Source organism: Podospora pseudocomata, chromosome 4 (genome assembly GCF_035222375.1).
Source record: "Podospora pseudocomata strain CBS 415.72m chromosome 4, whole genome shotgun sequence".
Classification (NCBI taxonomy): Eukaryota; Fungi; Ascomycota; class Sordariomycetes; order Sordariales; family Podosporaceae; genus Podospora; species Podospora pseudocomata.
The window spans coordinates 929,712-942,879 of NC_085888.1; the positions used below are offsets into that span (position 1 = coordinate 929,712).

Sequence of the window (13,168 nt, forward strand, 5' to 3'; positions counted from 1 at the left end):
TAGAAAAGATAGACGCCCAAGAAAGCATGTGGTGTTGGACCAGGCTGAGGGTACGTCACCTGTTTCATTGGAGGTTCAATGATGCCCTCAGGTACAAGGCTGACACCATGACTGGAAGGCAGGAACGACTTGCAGGGCACAAACAGGCCACAACCCACAAACCCTGGCTGATGATTGCAGCCTAATCACTATAGAATGATAGCCACACAGGCATCAACCACGCCTTCTTGGTTTCGGCCTTCGACGTCAGCGGAGCGGACTTGGCTCCGAACCCGAATGGACGAGTCGCGATGTGAAAGAGAGACATTAGCACCGAAAGAGCAAACTCGTCCGGTCGAGTTGTTCTGGCGGTCAGGAGAGTGTCGTCGATGGCCCCGCATCGGCCCGGTCTGACGAGGTGACCGTTCCGATACTATTGTGGGGCCAAGAAATACAAACCTCTTACATGAGTCGAGACGCCGAATACAGCATCCACTTTGCTGACGACACCACCGAACATTACGTGCGTCTGCGCCTGCTGCCGTCCGTCGCACCACACACCGCTCAAACGTCCTCCTCCCAGACCTCCCTGCCTGTTCGGTGAGAATTTGCTCCGTCATCGATGGGGTTCTGGAGTTGCGAGTCGCGATAGCCGCAGCCTCAAAAGGTTCCAACTGCATGCTTCATCACAGGACGAACACTGCTGCGGCGGGGCCACCTACCGGCTCATTCGCACGCCTCCCATTCGATGGCAACCTGTTTCTAAGAATACCTTGCTCGATTATTCAAAATCCCGACTTCTCATAGGTCCTGCCAGATCTGATTTCCAACCAATCACAGCCAAGACCCTTCCATGGCCCAGGAACGAGGAGTTGGCGATGGCGGTAAAGCAGCAGCAGCTGCTGCTGCTGCCGCGGTAGTTGGGCTTCCTGTTCCTCCGGCACCTGGTCCCCCCTTCGCCTCCAGCCTACTCAGCAGCGCAGAAAAGACAAAAAGCGCGCGTCGCAGAGCCTGATATTAAAGGTCGCAATTTTGTGCATGAGGTGCGAGATGGTGTTCTATAATTATCACCCCATGCCTGATCCCTGCTGCTGCCCGGACCACCGCTTCTCGGAAGATTAGCGACTGTGGGTTTCATCCTCGACGTCGATGCTGCAGAAGCTGGGTTCATCAGAGTGTGGGGAGGGCCGTCTCTCTCATCACCGAGGAGTGACAGTCCAGGAGCGCCGCAGAGGCACAGGGTTTAACTCGCTGAGTTATCACCGTCAGAGGGGACGCCATGTCCTCCACAGGGTCGCTCTGGTCACGACGTGGTGGTGGTATTCCAGCGTCGTCTTCCACAAAAACCGCACGTTGCAAGGCCGGCGCTTGGCCTGATTTGGTCCAAAAGGCCCTGACGGTGCAACATTGGCGACCGTTTTCGTACGAGCTGGACTTCAGCCGAGGCATTCTTCTCTTGGTCAGATGAATCTGCTAGAGAGAGGATGAGGTTGAAGGGATAGGAAAAGATATCGTCACCAGATCGAAATACAACTTGGTACAATACAAATCGAATCTTTCAGGTACCAACACCAGTCGTCGCAAAACGATAGCAGAATGGGGATTAACGCACCGCGTCAAATTGCATGAGCACCGACCCCTGTCACGGCCCATCATTGGCCCTCGCTGTGAGACTCGAGTTCGCTTCACACGCTCCCATCACCACATCACCGGCTGGCAAATCCTGCTCGACTCCTCAGGCCCCTTCTGGCCCCTCTGGCGGCATTCGTTGGCCCCGGGAGCGGGTGTCGTCTGATCTCTTTCTCGAGTGTAAAGAAACAAACAAGGTCCGATTCGGGGCGAGCAACGGCGGGGGTGAGGTGTCCTCGACGGCCGCCGGACGGCACACACACACACACGGGCACACACACACACATGGGCACACACACACGGGCACACACGAGGCGGTGGGGTAGAGATGCTCAAGCTCAAGCTACGTGACGACAACGCTTCCTCGCTTCTGCTCACTCTGCTGCAGGGGACGGTCCTCCGCTCCAACGCACCTGCAGCCCAATATTGACGGCTCATTCAGGAGTTTGGAACACGTCTGCAGAAAAGCTGTACTGCCAACTGGCAAATCAGGTCAAGCATCCTGATTGCATCGCTTTCGGGTGGCGGATGGGGGCCATCTGACCCGCAGCTCCGTTCATCTTTTGTCAACCGTTTCCTTGTATCTCGCACGCACCAAGCGCCTCCAGATCTTATTGCCAGGGGTTTGCCCTGGAGTGATGTGCGCGCCAAGACACCTGCTCGAACTCTCTCTGAATAAACGGCGACGAGCAACACAGTTGTGGTAAAGGTACAGTGTTGCACCACCAGGTCAGATACAGACGACGACAGCCGCAACCCTCTCGGCTGCGCATACTCGTCGGTGAAGGCAAGCGATTCGTCAGTGAGGAACCACTCCGACACTGTCGACCCGTGCAAGTGAGATGTCGCACAGCTTTTATATTAGCTCCCTCCTTTCCAGCCGCGGTGAAGCCAGGACTCGTTAGGTGGACTCGCCTGAGTGGCGGCTCTGATCGCTTGATCGCTTGTTCGCGCGAAAGCCGCTCTTACAGATCGCATAACACCAGGCAACTCTACACACTTCCACCACAACCGACTGACTTGGCGAGCCCGGCTGGCATGGGCGGGACCTGCTTTGGGGGACCAGTAGTAGTAGTTAATGTTAGGCCGCAGCTTATCCGCCTAGTCCGGCCCGGTCTGGGAATTAACTTACAATTGGTGTAAGGACAGTTGAAGATATCCGCACCCGCCATGTGATGTGATCCTGATGTTCCCTACGGAGTAACATGTCAGTTCTCACAGTCTCACTTTGAAGAAGGAGAAGGTCTCAACAACCCCTGTCGTGAGTGTGCCGACAAGAATATGGCTTGGCAATGCCTTCTGCAAGTGCCCTGGCCCGGCCGGTCATGATGGACGGGAGGGACAGTCCTTTCCGCACTTATTCCCAAGAAGGCAATCCAACCCTGGCCTCAGCACGCTGCAGCAACACGCACACCACCACACGGCACGCACACCACGCAGAATCAGCAACCAAGGTTTCCGTCACAAGGTACCGGTACATACATGTCTCCCTGGTTAGGCGCCATGCCACAGCACCCTTCCTCATTCCAGCTCCCTGCCCGCGGGCGTCTGTGCGACTCGTGGCAATCACCCCCCCAGCACCAGCCGCCCTTGCATTTTTGACGCTCGTCTGCTGCGAACAGTTGACGAAAGCGAGTTTCTTCCTTCTTCTTTAGCTTTACCACATCTGCAGCAAAGCAAGCCTGGAAGCCCCGGGCTGTCCGCGATCTCAACAATACCCGTAGATCCGACCGGTCTTTAGCTAAGCCTAGCTTTGAGGACTACCCTTAGTCCGCCGGGGGTAGTATAAGCAACCGCCAACCTCCAAGCACCAAGCACTGTACAGATACAAGATACGGAGTACAGATACAGAAATACCGTATTACCAGAACCCCGGCTCCTGCTGGGTACGAGTACGGTACGGTACCAACCTCCCCACCCCATCCCACCCCAATCCACTCCGTCCATCCACCCACCCAATCCATCCCCGTCGTCCCCATCACTCCCCTTCCCGACAGGCGCAGCGGTGTCCGTAATCGCGCGTTAAAAGGGACCAAGCGCCCACACCCTAAACTCCTGTTGAAGAAGGCTGGGGTTTTGGCTCAAATTTCCTGGCAGCACACGTTACGTTGCACGCCCCGTCGACAGCGCGCAACTCTCTGGCTTTGAACCACCGAGACGAAGGACGGGACTGGATAGCTGGACAAGAGGACGGGACCAGGACAAGGACAGGACAGGGAAGGACAGGACAGGACAGGACCGACAGGGCGACGACGGCGGCGGCGACCCGGCACAGCAGCTACAACAACACATCGAGAGCTCCGGACACTCTTTCGCCCAAACACACCTCGCATTTTGCTCTGCAGCAGTTTGCAGCTTGCGCAAATCAACACTCACCAGTCGGCTCTGGATAGCACCGTTCATGACCCTCTGACGTGTCATTTCATCTCACCATCTCATCAGCAACAGCAACACACAGTCTTGCTGAGAGCTCAGAGAAGCTTGTGGGAGCTACCTTAGCTATTGTCAGGGTAGGGAGCTCTCGAGCAACAGCAGTTCCAGTCCGCGCAAGCAGTGTCACCGGCCCCAGGTCCGGCGACAGCATAACCTATTTCCATCCGGGCGAACCCAACGCTGGGTAACGGACGCACGAGCACCGACCGGTCCCCCCCTCTTCCATCACTGGCGCATCGCATCCGGGAAATCCTGCAGGCTGATCACACTTTTTATTTTATTTTTTAAACGCTGATTCATCAGTGAATTTCACGATCCCCAGACCAGCGCATGGTCTCTTTGAGCCGTCTCATCTATCTGCCACACCACTCACCCCCATCGCCCACTACTTACGACCTCAGGCACAACCATCAACACTCATATTCACCATCACCCAAGCGTCGTCAATCAGCTGGCTGTTTCACTAATCTACCCACCGGCTCATAGCTTTGTGATCAGCAATGTCGACATTTACAGCCCTCAATGGGGGCTCACCAAGGCCTGCCGAGGCCGTGAACGGGACGGCCGACGCGGAACGAGGACCCGGCCAATCGGCACCCGCAGATCCCAGGCCTGCCGCCGCTGAGAGCTCCACCACCAGCCAAAGACACGACAGGCTCCCTTTTCCAGGGCAATCGTCTCTCTCGTCAGCATCAGGACAGGAGGGATCGCACAAGAGGAAGCGCTCAAACTCGGAGTCTCCAACCAGGGAACGCCAGCCGTCTCCTGCCTCGAGAAGGGAGAGGTCCGAACGGACAGACCAGGCAGAAGCCATCGAGCGGGCCGGCAGATCAGAACGGGGAGATCGTCCTGAGCTGTATGGCGCTCAACGGGTCCGTTCGGAAACTCGCGACGGTTATAGCACCCCGCGGAGGGAGAGTTATCGGGGTTACGGCGACGAGAGAAGGGACGAGAGACGGGAGGATGCCGATCACTGGCATTCACGAGAGGCGAGAGAAGAGCGCAACTCCAGCTACGAGGGCCCTTACTCGGCAGGACCGGTATCGGCCGTCTCTGACGACCAACCCGGCGATAGGCACCGGAGAGCCACGAGCCAGGGAGACAGCGCCGACTATGGGGACCAGAGCCCGGACGGAGACGACCGAGGTATGTACTCGGGCCAGTACACGCCGGAGCAGCGCAGAGATGGGGTCATCCAGTCAGATCCCAAGAAGCGGAAGCGCAATTTCAGCAACCGCACCAAAACAGGCTGTCTGACCTGCAGGAAGCGCAAAAAGAAATGCGACGAGACCAAACCAGAATGTAAGTGTTGTTGTTGTTGTTGTTGTTGTTGTTGTTGTTGTTGTTTTTTATATGGGCCTCGATATGTGGTCGTGTTGGGCCCGACCTGTTTTGCTGAGGGCTAACAATCCTGCCAGGTAACAACTGTATCCGCGGCGGGTTTGTTTGTGCGGGATATCCCCCGCAGAGGGGAACATGGCAGAAGCCCGAGGCCAAACCGGCCCAAGTCACCATTGAATCGAAGGACCCCAACTACGTCCCACCAGGTGCCTACGGGATGCCTCAGCAACCACCATACCCCCGGGAGCCGCTTCCGGGTCCGCCGTCCAAACGCGACTCGATTGCTTATAACCGCGTCCAGCCCACGCTCCGGATCACACCCCCTCAGGGTCGCCCATTACAGTCTGACGACGATAGACTGACCGCATCGACACTTCCAAGCTCCGTGCTGAGCCCTGACAACAAGCTGTCTGCTCTTTCTTCTGCCTACACTTCGTCAGCCTCAGCCATGTTTCCCACGCCCATCAGCGCCGTCACCAACTCGGCCCTGTCTGACCGGGCACCCAAGGAATACCAGAGGGTGCCGCCCCTGCATGACCTCACTAGGACCGACCCCGAGCAGCAGCAGCAGCAGCAGCAGCAGCAACAGCAGCAGCAACAGTCTCAGCAGTCGCAGCCTCCGCCATCTGCATCAGCACCTCCTCCGCCGCCCCCCCCTCCCCCGCAAAGCACCACTGTTGCTCACCCTCCTTATAGTTTCCACACAGGCAGAACGGCCACCCCGCCCACAGCCCAGGCCGCCCCTCCAGCCCCGCCGCCATCGTCGTCTGTGGGTGGCAGCAGCGGCGGGCCACAAGCCACCGCTCAGCTGGCCCTATCCCACACGCAATTTCCCTCTGACCGTCCCCGTCGCGAAAAGGAAGAGATGCTCAACGGCCGACAATACTACCCCTTTGACAAGGAGCTCGTCCTCGAGCGCGAGCGCTGCAACGCGGCCTGCTGGCGCTTCAACAACTCGACCAACCCCAACATTGGCGTCTCCCCAGCCGAGCGCGCCCGCCTGTTCAGAGACATTCTCCATCCTCGCGAAGGCGTGCACCTCTCGCCCACTCTCATGTCCCCCGTCACGCACACGGGTCGGGTGGGCGACAACACGGCTGTCGAGGCGCCCTTCAACTGCGACTATGGGTACAACATTCAGATTGGGAACAATGTCTCGATTGGCAGAAACTGTCTGATCAACGACGTCTGCGAGGTCCGGATCGGGAGCAATGTCATTATCAGCCCGAATGTGTGTATTTACACGGGGACGTGCAGCACCGATCCGCGGAGGCGGGCGGGCAACAGCGGGACGCAGTATGGGAAGCCGGTGGTGATTGAGGATGACGTGTGGATTGCGGCGAATGTGGTGATTTTGCCTGGGGTGAGGATTGGGAGGGGGAGCACGGTGGGGGCGGGGAGTGTGGTTACTAGGGTGAGTTTTGTTTTCCAACAACATGAAAGATTGGGATATACTGACAGACGGACAGGACGTGGCGACGTATAGCATTTACATGGGGTTGAAGGCTGGGCATAGGAGGGGGATTGCTTTTGTCTGATTGAGCTGACCATCCATCTCTTGTTTTTCTTTTTCTTTCTTTGACGCTCGCATCAACAACATCATTATTCATTGGAACAACAACTAACTGGGTATTATCCTGTCTTTTTTTATTCTGTTTCTTTAAGCTTGTTGTAATCATCATGTCTTTTTATGATACCCAATATTTGATGTACTTTTTTTTTCTGTCAATCATCTTGTAATGTATGCTAGGAGCCGAAAGTGTATCATGTTTCTTCTTGTTGTTTCATGGGAGGAAAAGGGAGGGGAAGGAAGAGGGGGAGAGAGAGAGAGTGTGTGTGTGTGTACGAATAGCATCGGCTGGGCTGGTGGCTGTGTACGGGTATGGTATGACAGTTAGGGGAAGGGGGTATCAGAAAGGGGGAGGGGCAGGGGCAGGGAGAGGTTGAGGAAATATAAGTTTATTGCTTACTGTTTGTGTACTTTGTTTGATAGTCCAATGTCTGTTGAATGCTCAAGTGTTTACCGTATGACATGCATGACTGACTGTATTATATTTTACAGCTGTTATCAACCATAGTATGCAGAGAAGAGGCACGGTTTGAGTCGAGGTCGTAATTTTAGATACCTTGCATGGTCTATCACGGGCTGATAGGGGAAGGGGGGTTAATATGGCTTTTTATGTTGTTGGTTCTTTTGTTTGTCGGCTGTCTACTACTACCATCGAGCGCACTATATGGCGATCAAAAAGCGGGAGGTCACAAATTCGGGCTGGGCGATGTGGTGATGGGGAACTTGTTGTTGCAGGAGGAAGAAGGGTCAGTAAATGGGTTAGTTGGTACATCCCGCGCAAGGTGAGATCTGGGTGTGTATGACAAGCTGCCCGATGGTTGGACGGTGCCAACTGCGGATGAGCAAGGTTGGGTGTCCGGACGGAATGGGTGATTGCTTGCATTTTCAGGAGAATACTGCTGTCTGCGTCTTGTAACGGAGGGGACCTGTCTTAAGGGTATGTATGAGTAAGGCCGTCTCTCGTTGTCTGCTGTCATGATTTCACCGATTTACACCGGCCGGAATGATATGCCCACCTTTGGATGTGTAACAAGATGTCCATTGCAGATCGTTGCACATTTTCTTGTCCTAATTGCTGCGTTTTATAGTAGGTCTGCATTGTACAACGACAAACCTCCAGAGGTCCATGATGTCTTGCATAAGTAGGTAAAAAAAAAATTTTAAAAAAAAAAAATTTAAAAAAAAAAGTTAAAAAAAAAAAAAAAAAACCTGCCTTGCCCTCGCAGCAAATCCACTGAATATTTTCAGCTCATTCTTACCTCGACCTACGGACCTAAAACATCCTCTCACCTCTTGCCTTTCTATGCATGCCGCATCACCATTCCATTCCCTCGTCTAGGTCCCACCTCCAGAGAAGACAAGAGCAGCCAAATGCCACCAAGCGGTGTAGCCCCCGCGGCCAGCAACAGTGACCGCGCTTGCCTCGTCACCTCCCCCGCTTCGTCTGTAAATTCACCAGTAAACTTTTCCGGTTGTGTGCTTTTACCTACCTTATCTCGAAGATAGTCAGCTCTGTTTCGGGGGGTGTGATAAGTTATCTATGCGTCCAACCTTGCAGGTTCTGTTGTGCGTGTAACCTGGAACCATCAAGCCGAGATCCGGGACCACCACCGCCGCCGTCATGATGAGGTCTGTTGGTGGGAAACCGGAATCTTGACGCTGTGCAACAACAGTTGCTGGTAATGGAGGGATGGGGTGCAAGACAAGCGACCAGCATAATATGGGCTGGCCGCCGGATGTGCTCGGTTCAGCGCGGACGGGAGGGAGGGCTCTGGGGTTGCGGTGTAACGCTTCGCGCTTGTTTTTTTTTTTTCGCGTTTAGTGGTAGAGAAGAGGTCGGCTTTTGAGTTGGGGGGGAGACTGATAGTAAGGCATTGGGAGTTGGCGGTGGTCAATAGTGGCCGGGCCAGGAGGCCAAACCAAACAACACGCGGGATAATATGACGGGACTAGATGTCCGTCGCGGGGGGGATGTGATTCACTTTATTATTTCGGTGTTGGACAGGCTCTATAATGTCATAGCAAACACAGTCAATATTGTTCGAGAATGGATGTCGTTGTTACCGGTCCTATTGCAAAACGACGCCCACAGACAAGCTCCATTGTCAGAAAGAAACCAAGTTTTTTCGATCCACCTACTTAGGAAACACACAGCACCCCCTATTCAAGCAAAACCTCTTGAATGCATTGCAACTTGGGGGCCGGTATTTCAGCCGGCCCCCATTACCATCTCTCAGCTTTCAGCTTTCTACCAGCATTAGTTTAACATGGCAGTAATATCATGCTAAAGAACCCTCGCCGAGAACAAGGCCGCCTCAACTCTGGCGGAGCTAACGCAAGTCACAGGTACGCAAGTCCGTCTGTCATTGCCGTCGACCGCGCCGCCCCGGCACGGCACACCCGAGCGGCAGAGTGAGATTCGGACCGGGGGATCTTGTTATTTTTGAGGGTAGTACATGAGGTCAATGTACAAGAACATTTGGGGGCTGATTGGCGGGGAACTCTACCTCTGCGTGGGGGAAAGAGGCGCGGTGATGGCCAGGTGAGGCCGGCGGATGATGTTCTTTGTCGGTTTGGGCCCGAAGGGGAGTGGTCATTATTTAGGCGAGTTGATATTGGATCGGGTTATGGGAGGAGGGTGTCGGACTTTGGGAGTTTGTTTGTGTTGTATTTTGTTTCTCCTGGGTGTCGGTGACGAAGACAGAATGCTGTGGTGACGGTACGATACGTCGAGCGACTGAAGGTTCTGAAGAGACAACCATGATGTATGAGTGAAAAGTATATATCAAACTTCATACTTGGGTTCTCAGGCCAAATCTATAGAGCGCTGAATAACGGATGGCTCGTTGGTGCCTGGCTCAGTTTTCGTAAGTTGACCAACCGCGAGCCTGAGTATAAAGTGTTGGGCAATCTGGAGATAGAATGCTACGTTGACGCAGCTGCAGTGCACATAGTAGACCTTGCATCTTGTATCCCCATCGGGATATCGGATCCAACCACACAGTGCTACAAGGCCCTTACAGTGTAGACACACCACTGTAAGAGCCTCAACCCATAGAAAACGAACAGTCCTGGCATGGAAGTCCTTTGACCCCCCGATATGTCTATTAGTGATGCATCTATACCATGCGTTTGTGAAGGTATGCCATCATCAACACCTAATCTCAACGCCCCCCTTGCTCACGGTCAAATACTTGACTCCCTTGTAAGGTTTCATGTGCTCCCCCATCCCTCTACTCTTCCTCGGGTCAATAATGATGCTCTCAACCTTGATACCGCTCGGCAGCCACCCTTTGACAGCAAAACTAACCAAAGCCGAGCTCGGCATCAAAATCTTATTCTGCGCCTGTTTTTTCTCATCCCGTTCCGCTTCCCAAGCCTTATCCACCCCTTTCTCCTTTGTAGTACTCGTGACCGCAATGTCTTGATACGGCTCGTCGTAGTTATAGTCCCCACCACCACCACCAAACCCAAACCCAGTCGGATCACCCTCCTCCCCCTCCTCCGTCACCTGCTGTCCCACAACCGTACACCTCAACACAAAAGCAGACATGCCCTGCGCCAGCTCCTTGTTGCTAATCGTCCACTCCAGCACCCTCTCCCCAGGGTTATACGTCGCATCCCCTTTACTCGGCCTAATCTCCGGCACATTCCTCACATCCGCCGGCAACGGCACGGTAATCACCAAATCATGCAGCGAAGGCGACGCCGGAGTCCCGGCATTCGGAATCCCAAACCCTCCTCCCGGCCCACTGCCACCCCCTGACCCTCTCCCCTGAAGCCCAGTCCTCGCACCCATCCCCCCTCCTTGCACGCTCCCGCTGCTCCCAAAAACCTTATTCAACTGCACCCTCACCTCAAAATCCGACCCCGTCAGCCCCAACCCCGTCTTCATCTCCAGACTAACCGGCAGTTTCACATTCCCCGTAGGCGGCTTCCCGTCCACGTCAAAAGGCAGCAAATCAACCTCATACCCCGCCAACGTAAACCTCCCATCTGGCGGGACAAAGCTCAACACGCCAGGTTGTTCCCTCCACTTTGCCAGTCTGACACACGGGTGAAAAACAGGCAAGTCAACGATCCCCTTCAGGTTATGCTTCCCCGACGGCCCGCTCAGCGTAACCACAATATCCGGCACGCCCGAAACCTTGGTCGTGAACGCTATCGTACCGTTGGCAAACGCCGCCAGCGGTCTCCCCGACGGCGCGAGCGTGACCGACAGCGTCTCCACCACATCAGCGTAGAGCTCATTGGAAGTGTGCCGGACATTTGCCCTCCTCCACGGCAGCGCGGGGGTGTTTTGTGATATCAGCGATGACGACGACGCAGCGCTGCTTCCCATACCTCCCCCCAAACCCCCGGCAAAGTTCTTCCCCGCAGATAGGTTCAACCCCCCCAGTAGCTTGTCCACCCATCCTTCCACCTCGACCATGTCCCTTAGTGCGTTTGGTTCGGTGGTGTTGACCGTTCCGGCATCGCACATTTCTGTGAGGAGCTGGGCGACGACATCGTAGTTGCTTTCGATTTTGTGAGCCAGGAGTGGCGCGCCGAGGAATTCTTCAAAGGAGTCGACGATGCGGTGCAGGAACTCGAGGACGAGGAGGGGTTCGACTTCGGAGGAGGTGGTGATGAGGAATAAGAGATTGGCGTGGGCGAGGGAGAAGACCAGGGTTGGAGGGTTGGTCTGGGGGAGGTAGATCAGGTTCGGTCGTGGGGTGGGATGGGAGAGGTAGAAGGGGAGGAGGTAGGAGGGGGAGAGGGGACGGGAGGTGTAGGTGTGGGAGAGGATTGGGCTGCTTTGGAAAAAGGTGTCAACAGAAGAAGTGTAATTTAAAGTTGGAGAGAAACCTTACTTGTGCTCGTCGTAGATGTGAAGCGCCTCGATGACCCCGTTCATGGTGGGCAGCTTGGTTAGTGTGTGGTTGAAAGTGGTTCAGTTGGGGGGAAGCTGTTTGTTGGCGGGCACTGACGCAATGAGCTGTGGGAGCTTGCAAGGGTCCTCGGTGTGCCAAACGCTTGGCGCGCGACAAGGCCGTTTTGACAAGTGGGTCTTGAATTTGATGTTCCTGAACGTCTCATCCTCGAGGTCTCTCACTCCGAGTCAAATAACACCCATAACTCACATCTACATAACATCTCACAGAAATGGCTAAAGACGACATCCCACGCATCTCCCATCTCGACAGGCCCGAGAAGCTTGAGGATCTGCTCAAGCAAGACAGAGATGACGACTGCCTTTCGTGCAGGATAGTGGGTATGTTTTCGCCTTCTGGTTCCTCTCATGTCATCTCCATGGGCTCATGTTCTAATCCTGCATAACAGGCGGCGGTGCATTCTTGGGTCTTGCTGGTTACAGCTATCTCTCCGGTCAGCAACAATTACAAGCACAAAAGGCTGCCATCTTGGCTTCAAAATCGAGATTTGGTATGCGCAGCAGGAGTGCCGCCATCACGGGTCTCTCGTTAGGATTGGCCTATCTGGGTCTGTATAGGCTGTTTAAATGAGGAAAGGGAGGTGATGGAGGGACAAAGATGAACAATCACCACTCAATTGAGAAGACACCAGCTGTCATCTGACTTGGGCATTTCAAGATCTATGTCTCTTCGAATCCAAAGGGACCAATGGAAAAGAACACCGCCGAGCCAAGTCAGGGAGCCAGAGGGAAGACAAGTCGTAGGAGGAGAGGGTGAAGAAAATAGCCTCTACCATAATGTGTATATCACCATCTATTGCATCCACACCACATCCTACATACAGCGGGCTGAACGCAGTACAGCAAGGCATAGAACAGCATGTCGAAAGCAGAAGAAGAATGTCAAAAACTCACCAGCCAAACCCCAACACCTTCGCCATCCTCCCCCTCCCCCCATCCATATCCCTCATCTACATCGCCTTCTTCCTCCTCTGACACCACCTCTCCCTCAGCACCGAACTCACCCACTTCATCATCTTCATACTCGTCGGTCACTGGCTCAGCTGCCTCTTCATGCACATTCTCGGCGAGTTAGCCTCCAGGTTCGGACACAAGCTTGGACTTGCCATCATCTCCCTGATCCTCAATCCACTCCGTCTTGTCGGTGGTTTCAAGTCACTTCCTGTGGCCATGCCTGTGTGGCTTGGTACTTTAAAAGAAACGGGGCATTACCGATGACTGCCAGGAATGGTTTGTTTGTGGGTACCCAACTCAGAAAATGGGCACATATGGGGGGGAACGCC

The 13,168-nt window shown here is 54.6% G+C and overlaps 3 protein-coding genes across 3 annotated transcripts; 2 read left to right on the forward strand and 1 right to left on the reverse strand.

Annotated features, from left to right (window-relative positions):
- Positions 1-4,541: 4,541 nt before the first annotated feature.
- QC762_402530 (uncharacterized protein) lies at positions 4,542-6,920 on the forward strand (the record flags this gene model as incomplete). Its single annotated transcript, XM_062889698.1, has 3 exons — positions 4,542-5,343; positions 5,460-6,796; positions 6,852-6,920. The coding sequence occupies 3 exons, from the start codon at positions 4,542-4,544 to the stop codon at positions 6,918-6,920; spliced, it is 2,208 nt and encodes a 735-aa protein (XP_062743261.1).
- Positions 6,921-9,003: 2,083 nt separating this feature from the next.
- QC762_402540 (uncharacterized protein) lies at positions 9,004-11,907 on the reverse strand. The gene is made up of 2 exons (XM_062889699.1): positions 11,806-11,907; positions 9,004-11,748 (listed from the first exon to the last, which is right to left on the reverse strand). The coding sequence occupies exons 1-2, from the start codon at positions 11,847-11,849 to the stop codon at positions 10,104-10,106; spliced, it is 1,689 nt and encodes a 562-aa protein (XP_062743262.1). The 5' UTR covers positions 11,850-11,907; the 3' UTR covers positions 9,004-10,103.
- Positions 11,531-12,714, forward strand: QC762_402545 (uncharacterized protein). The gene is made up of 2 exons (XM_062889700.1): positions 11,531-12,206; positions 12,275-12,714. Exons 1-2 carry the CDS (start codon positions 12,098-12,100, stop codon positions 12,454-12,456), a joined length of 291 nt encoding a protein of 96 aa, XP_062743263.1. The 5' UTR covers positions 11,531-12,097; the 3' UTR covers positions 12,457-12,714.
- Positions 12,715-13,168: the final 454 nt, after the last annotated feature.

Bases quoted from the DNA above. Each gene is read 5' to 3' on its own strand.
- QC762_402540 (XM_062889699.1), bottom strand. From the start codon at position 11,849: ATGAACGGGGTCATCGAGGCGCTTCACATCTACGACGAGCACAA. The intron at 11,749-11,805 runs GTAAGGTTTCTC...CTTTTTCCAAAG, and splicing joins CACATCTACGACGAGCACAA to CAGCCCAATCCTCTCCCACA.
- QC762_402545 (XM_062889700.1), top strand. From the start codon at position 12,098: ATGGCTAAAGACGACATCCCACGCATCTCCCATCTCGACAGGCCCGAG. The intron at 12,207-12,274 runs GTATGTTTTCGC...CCTGCATAACAG, and splicing joins CCTTTCGTGCAGGATAGTGG to GCGGCGGTGCATTCTTGGGT.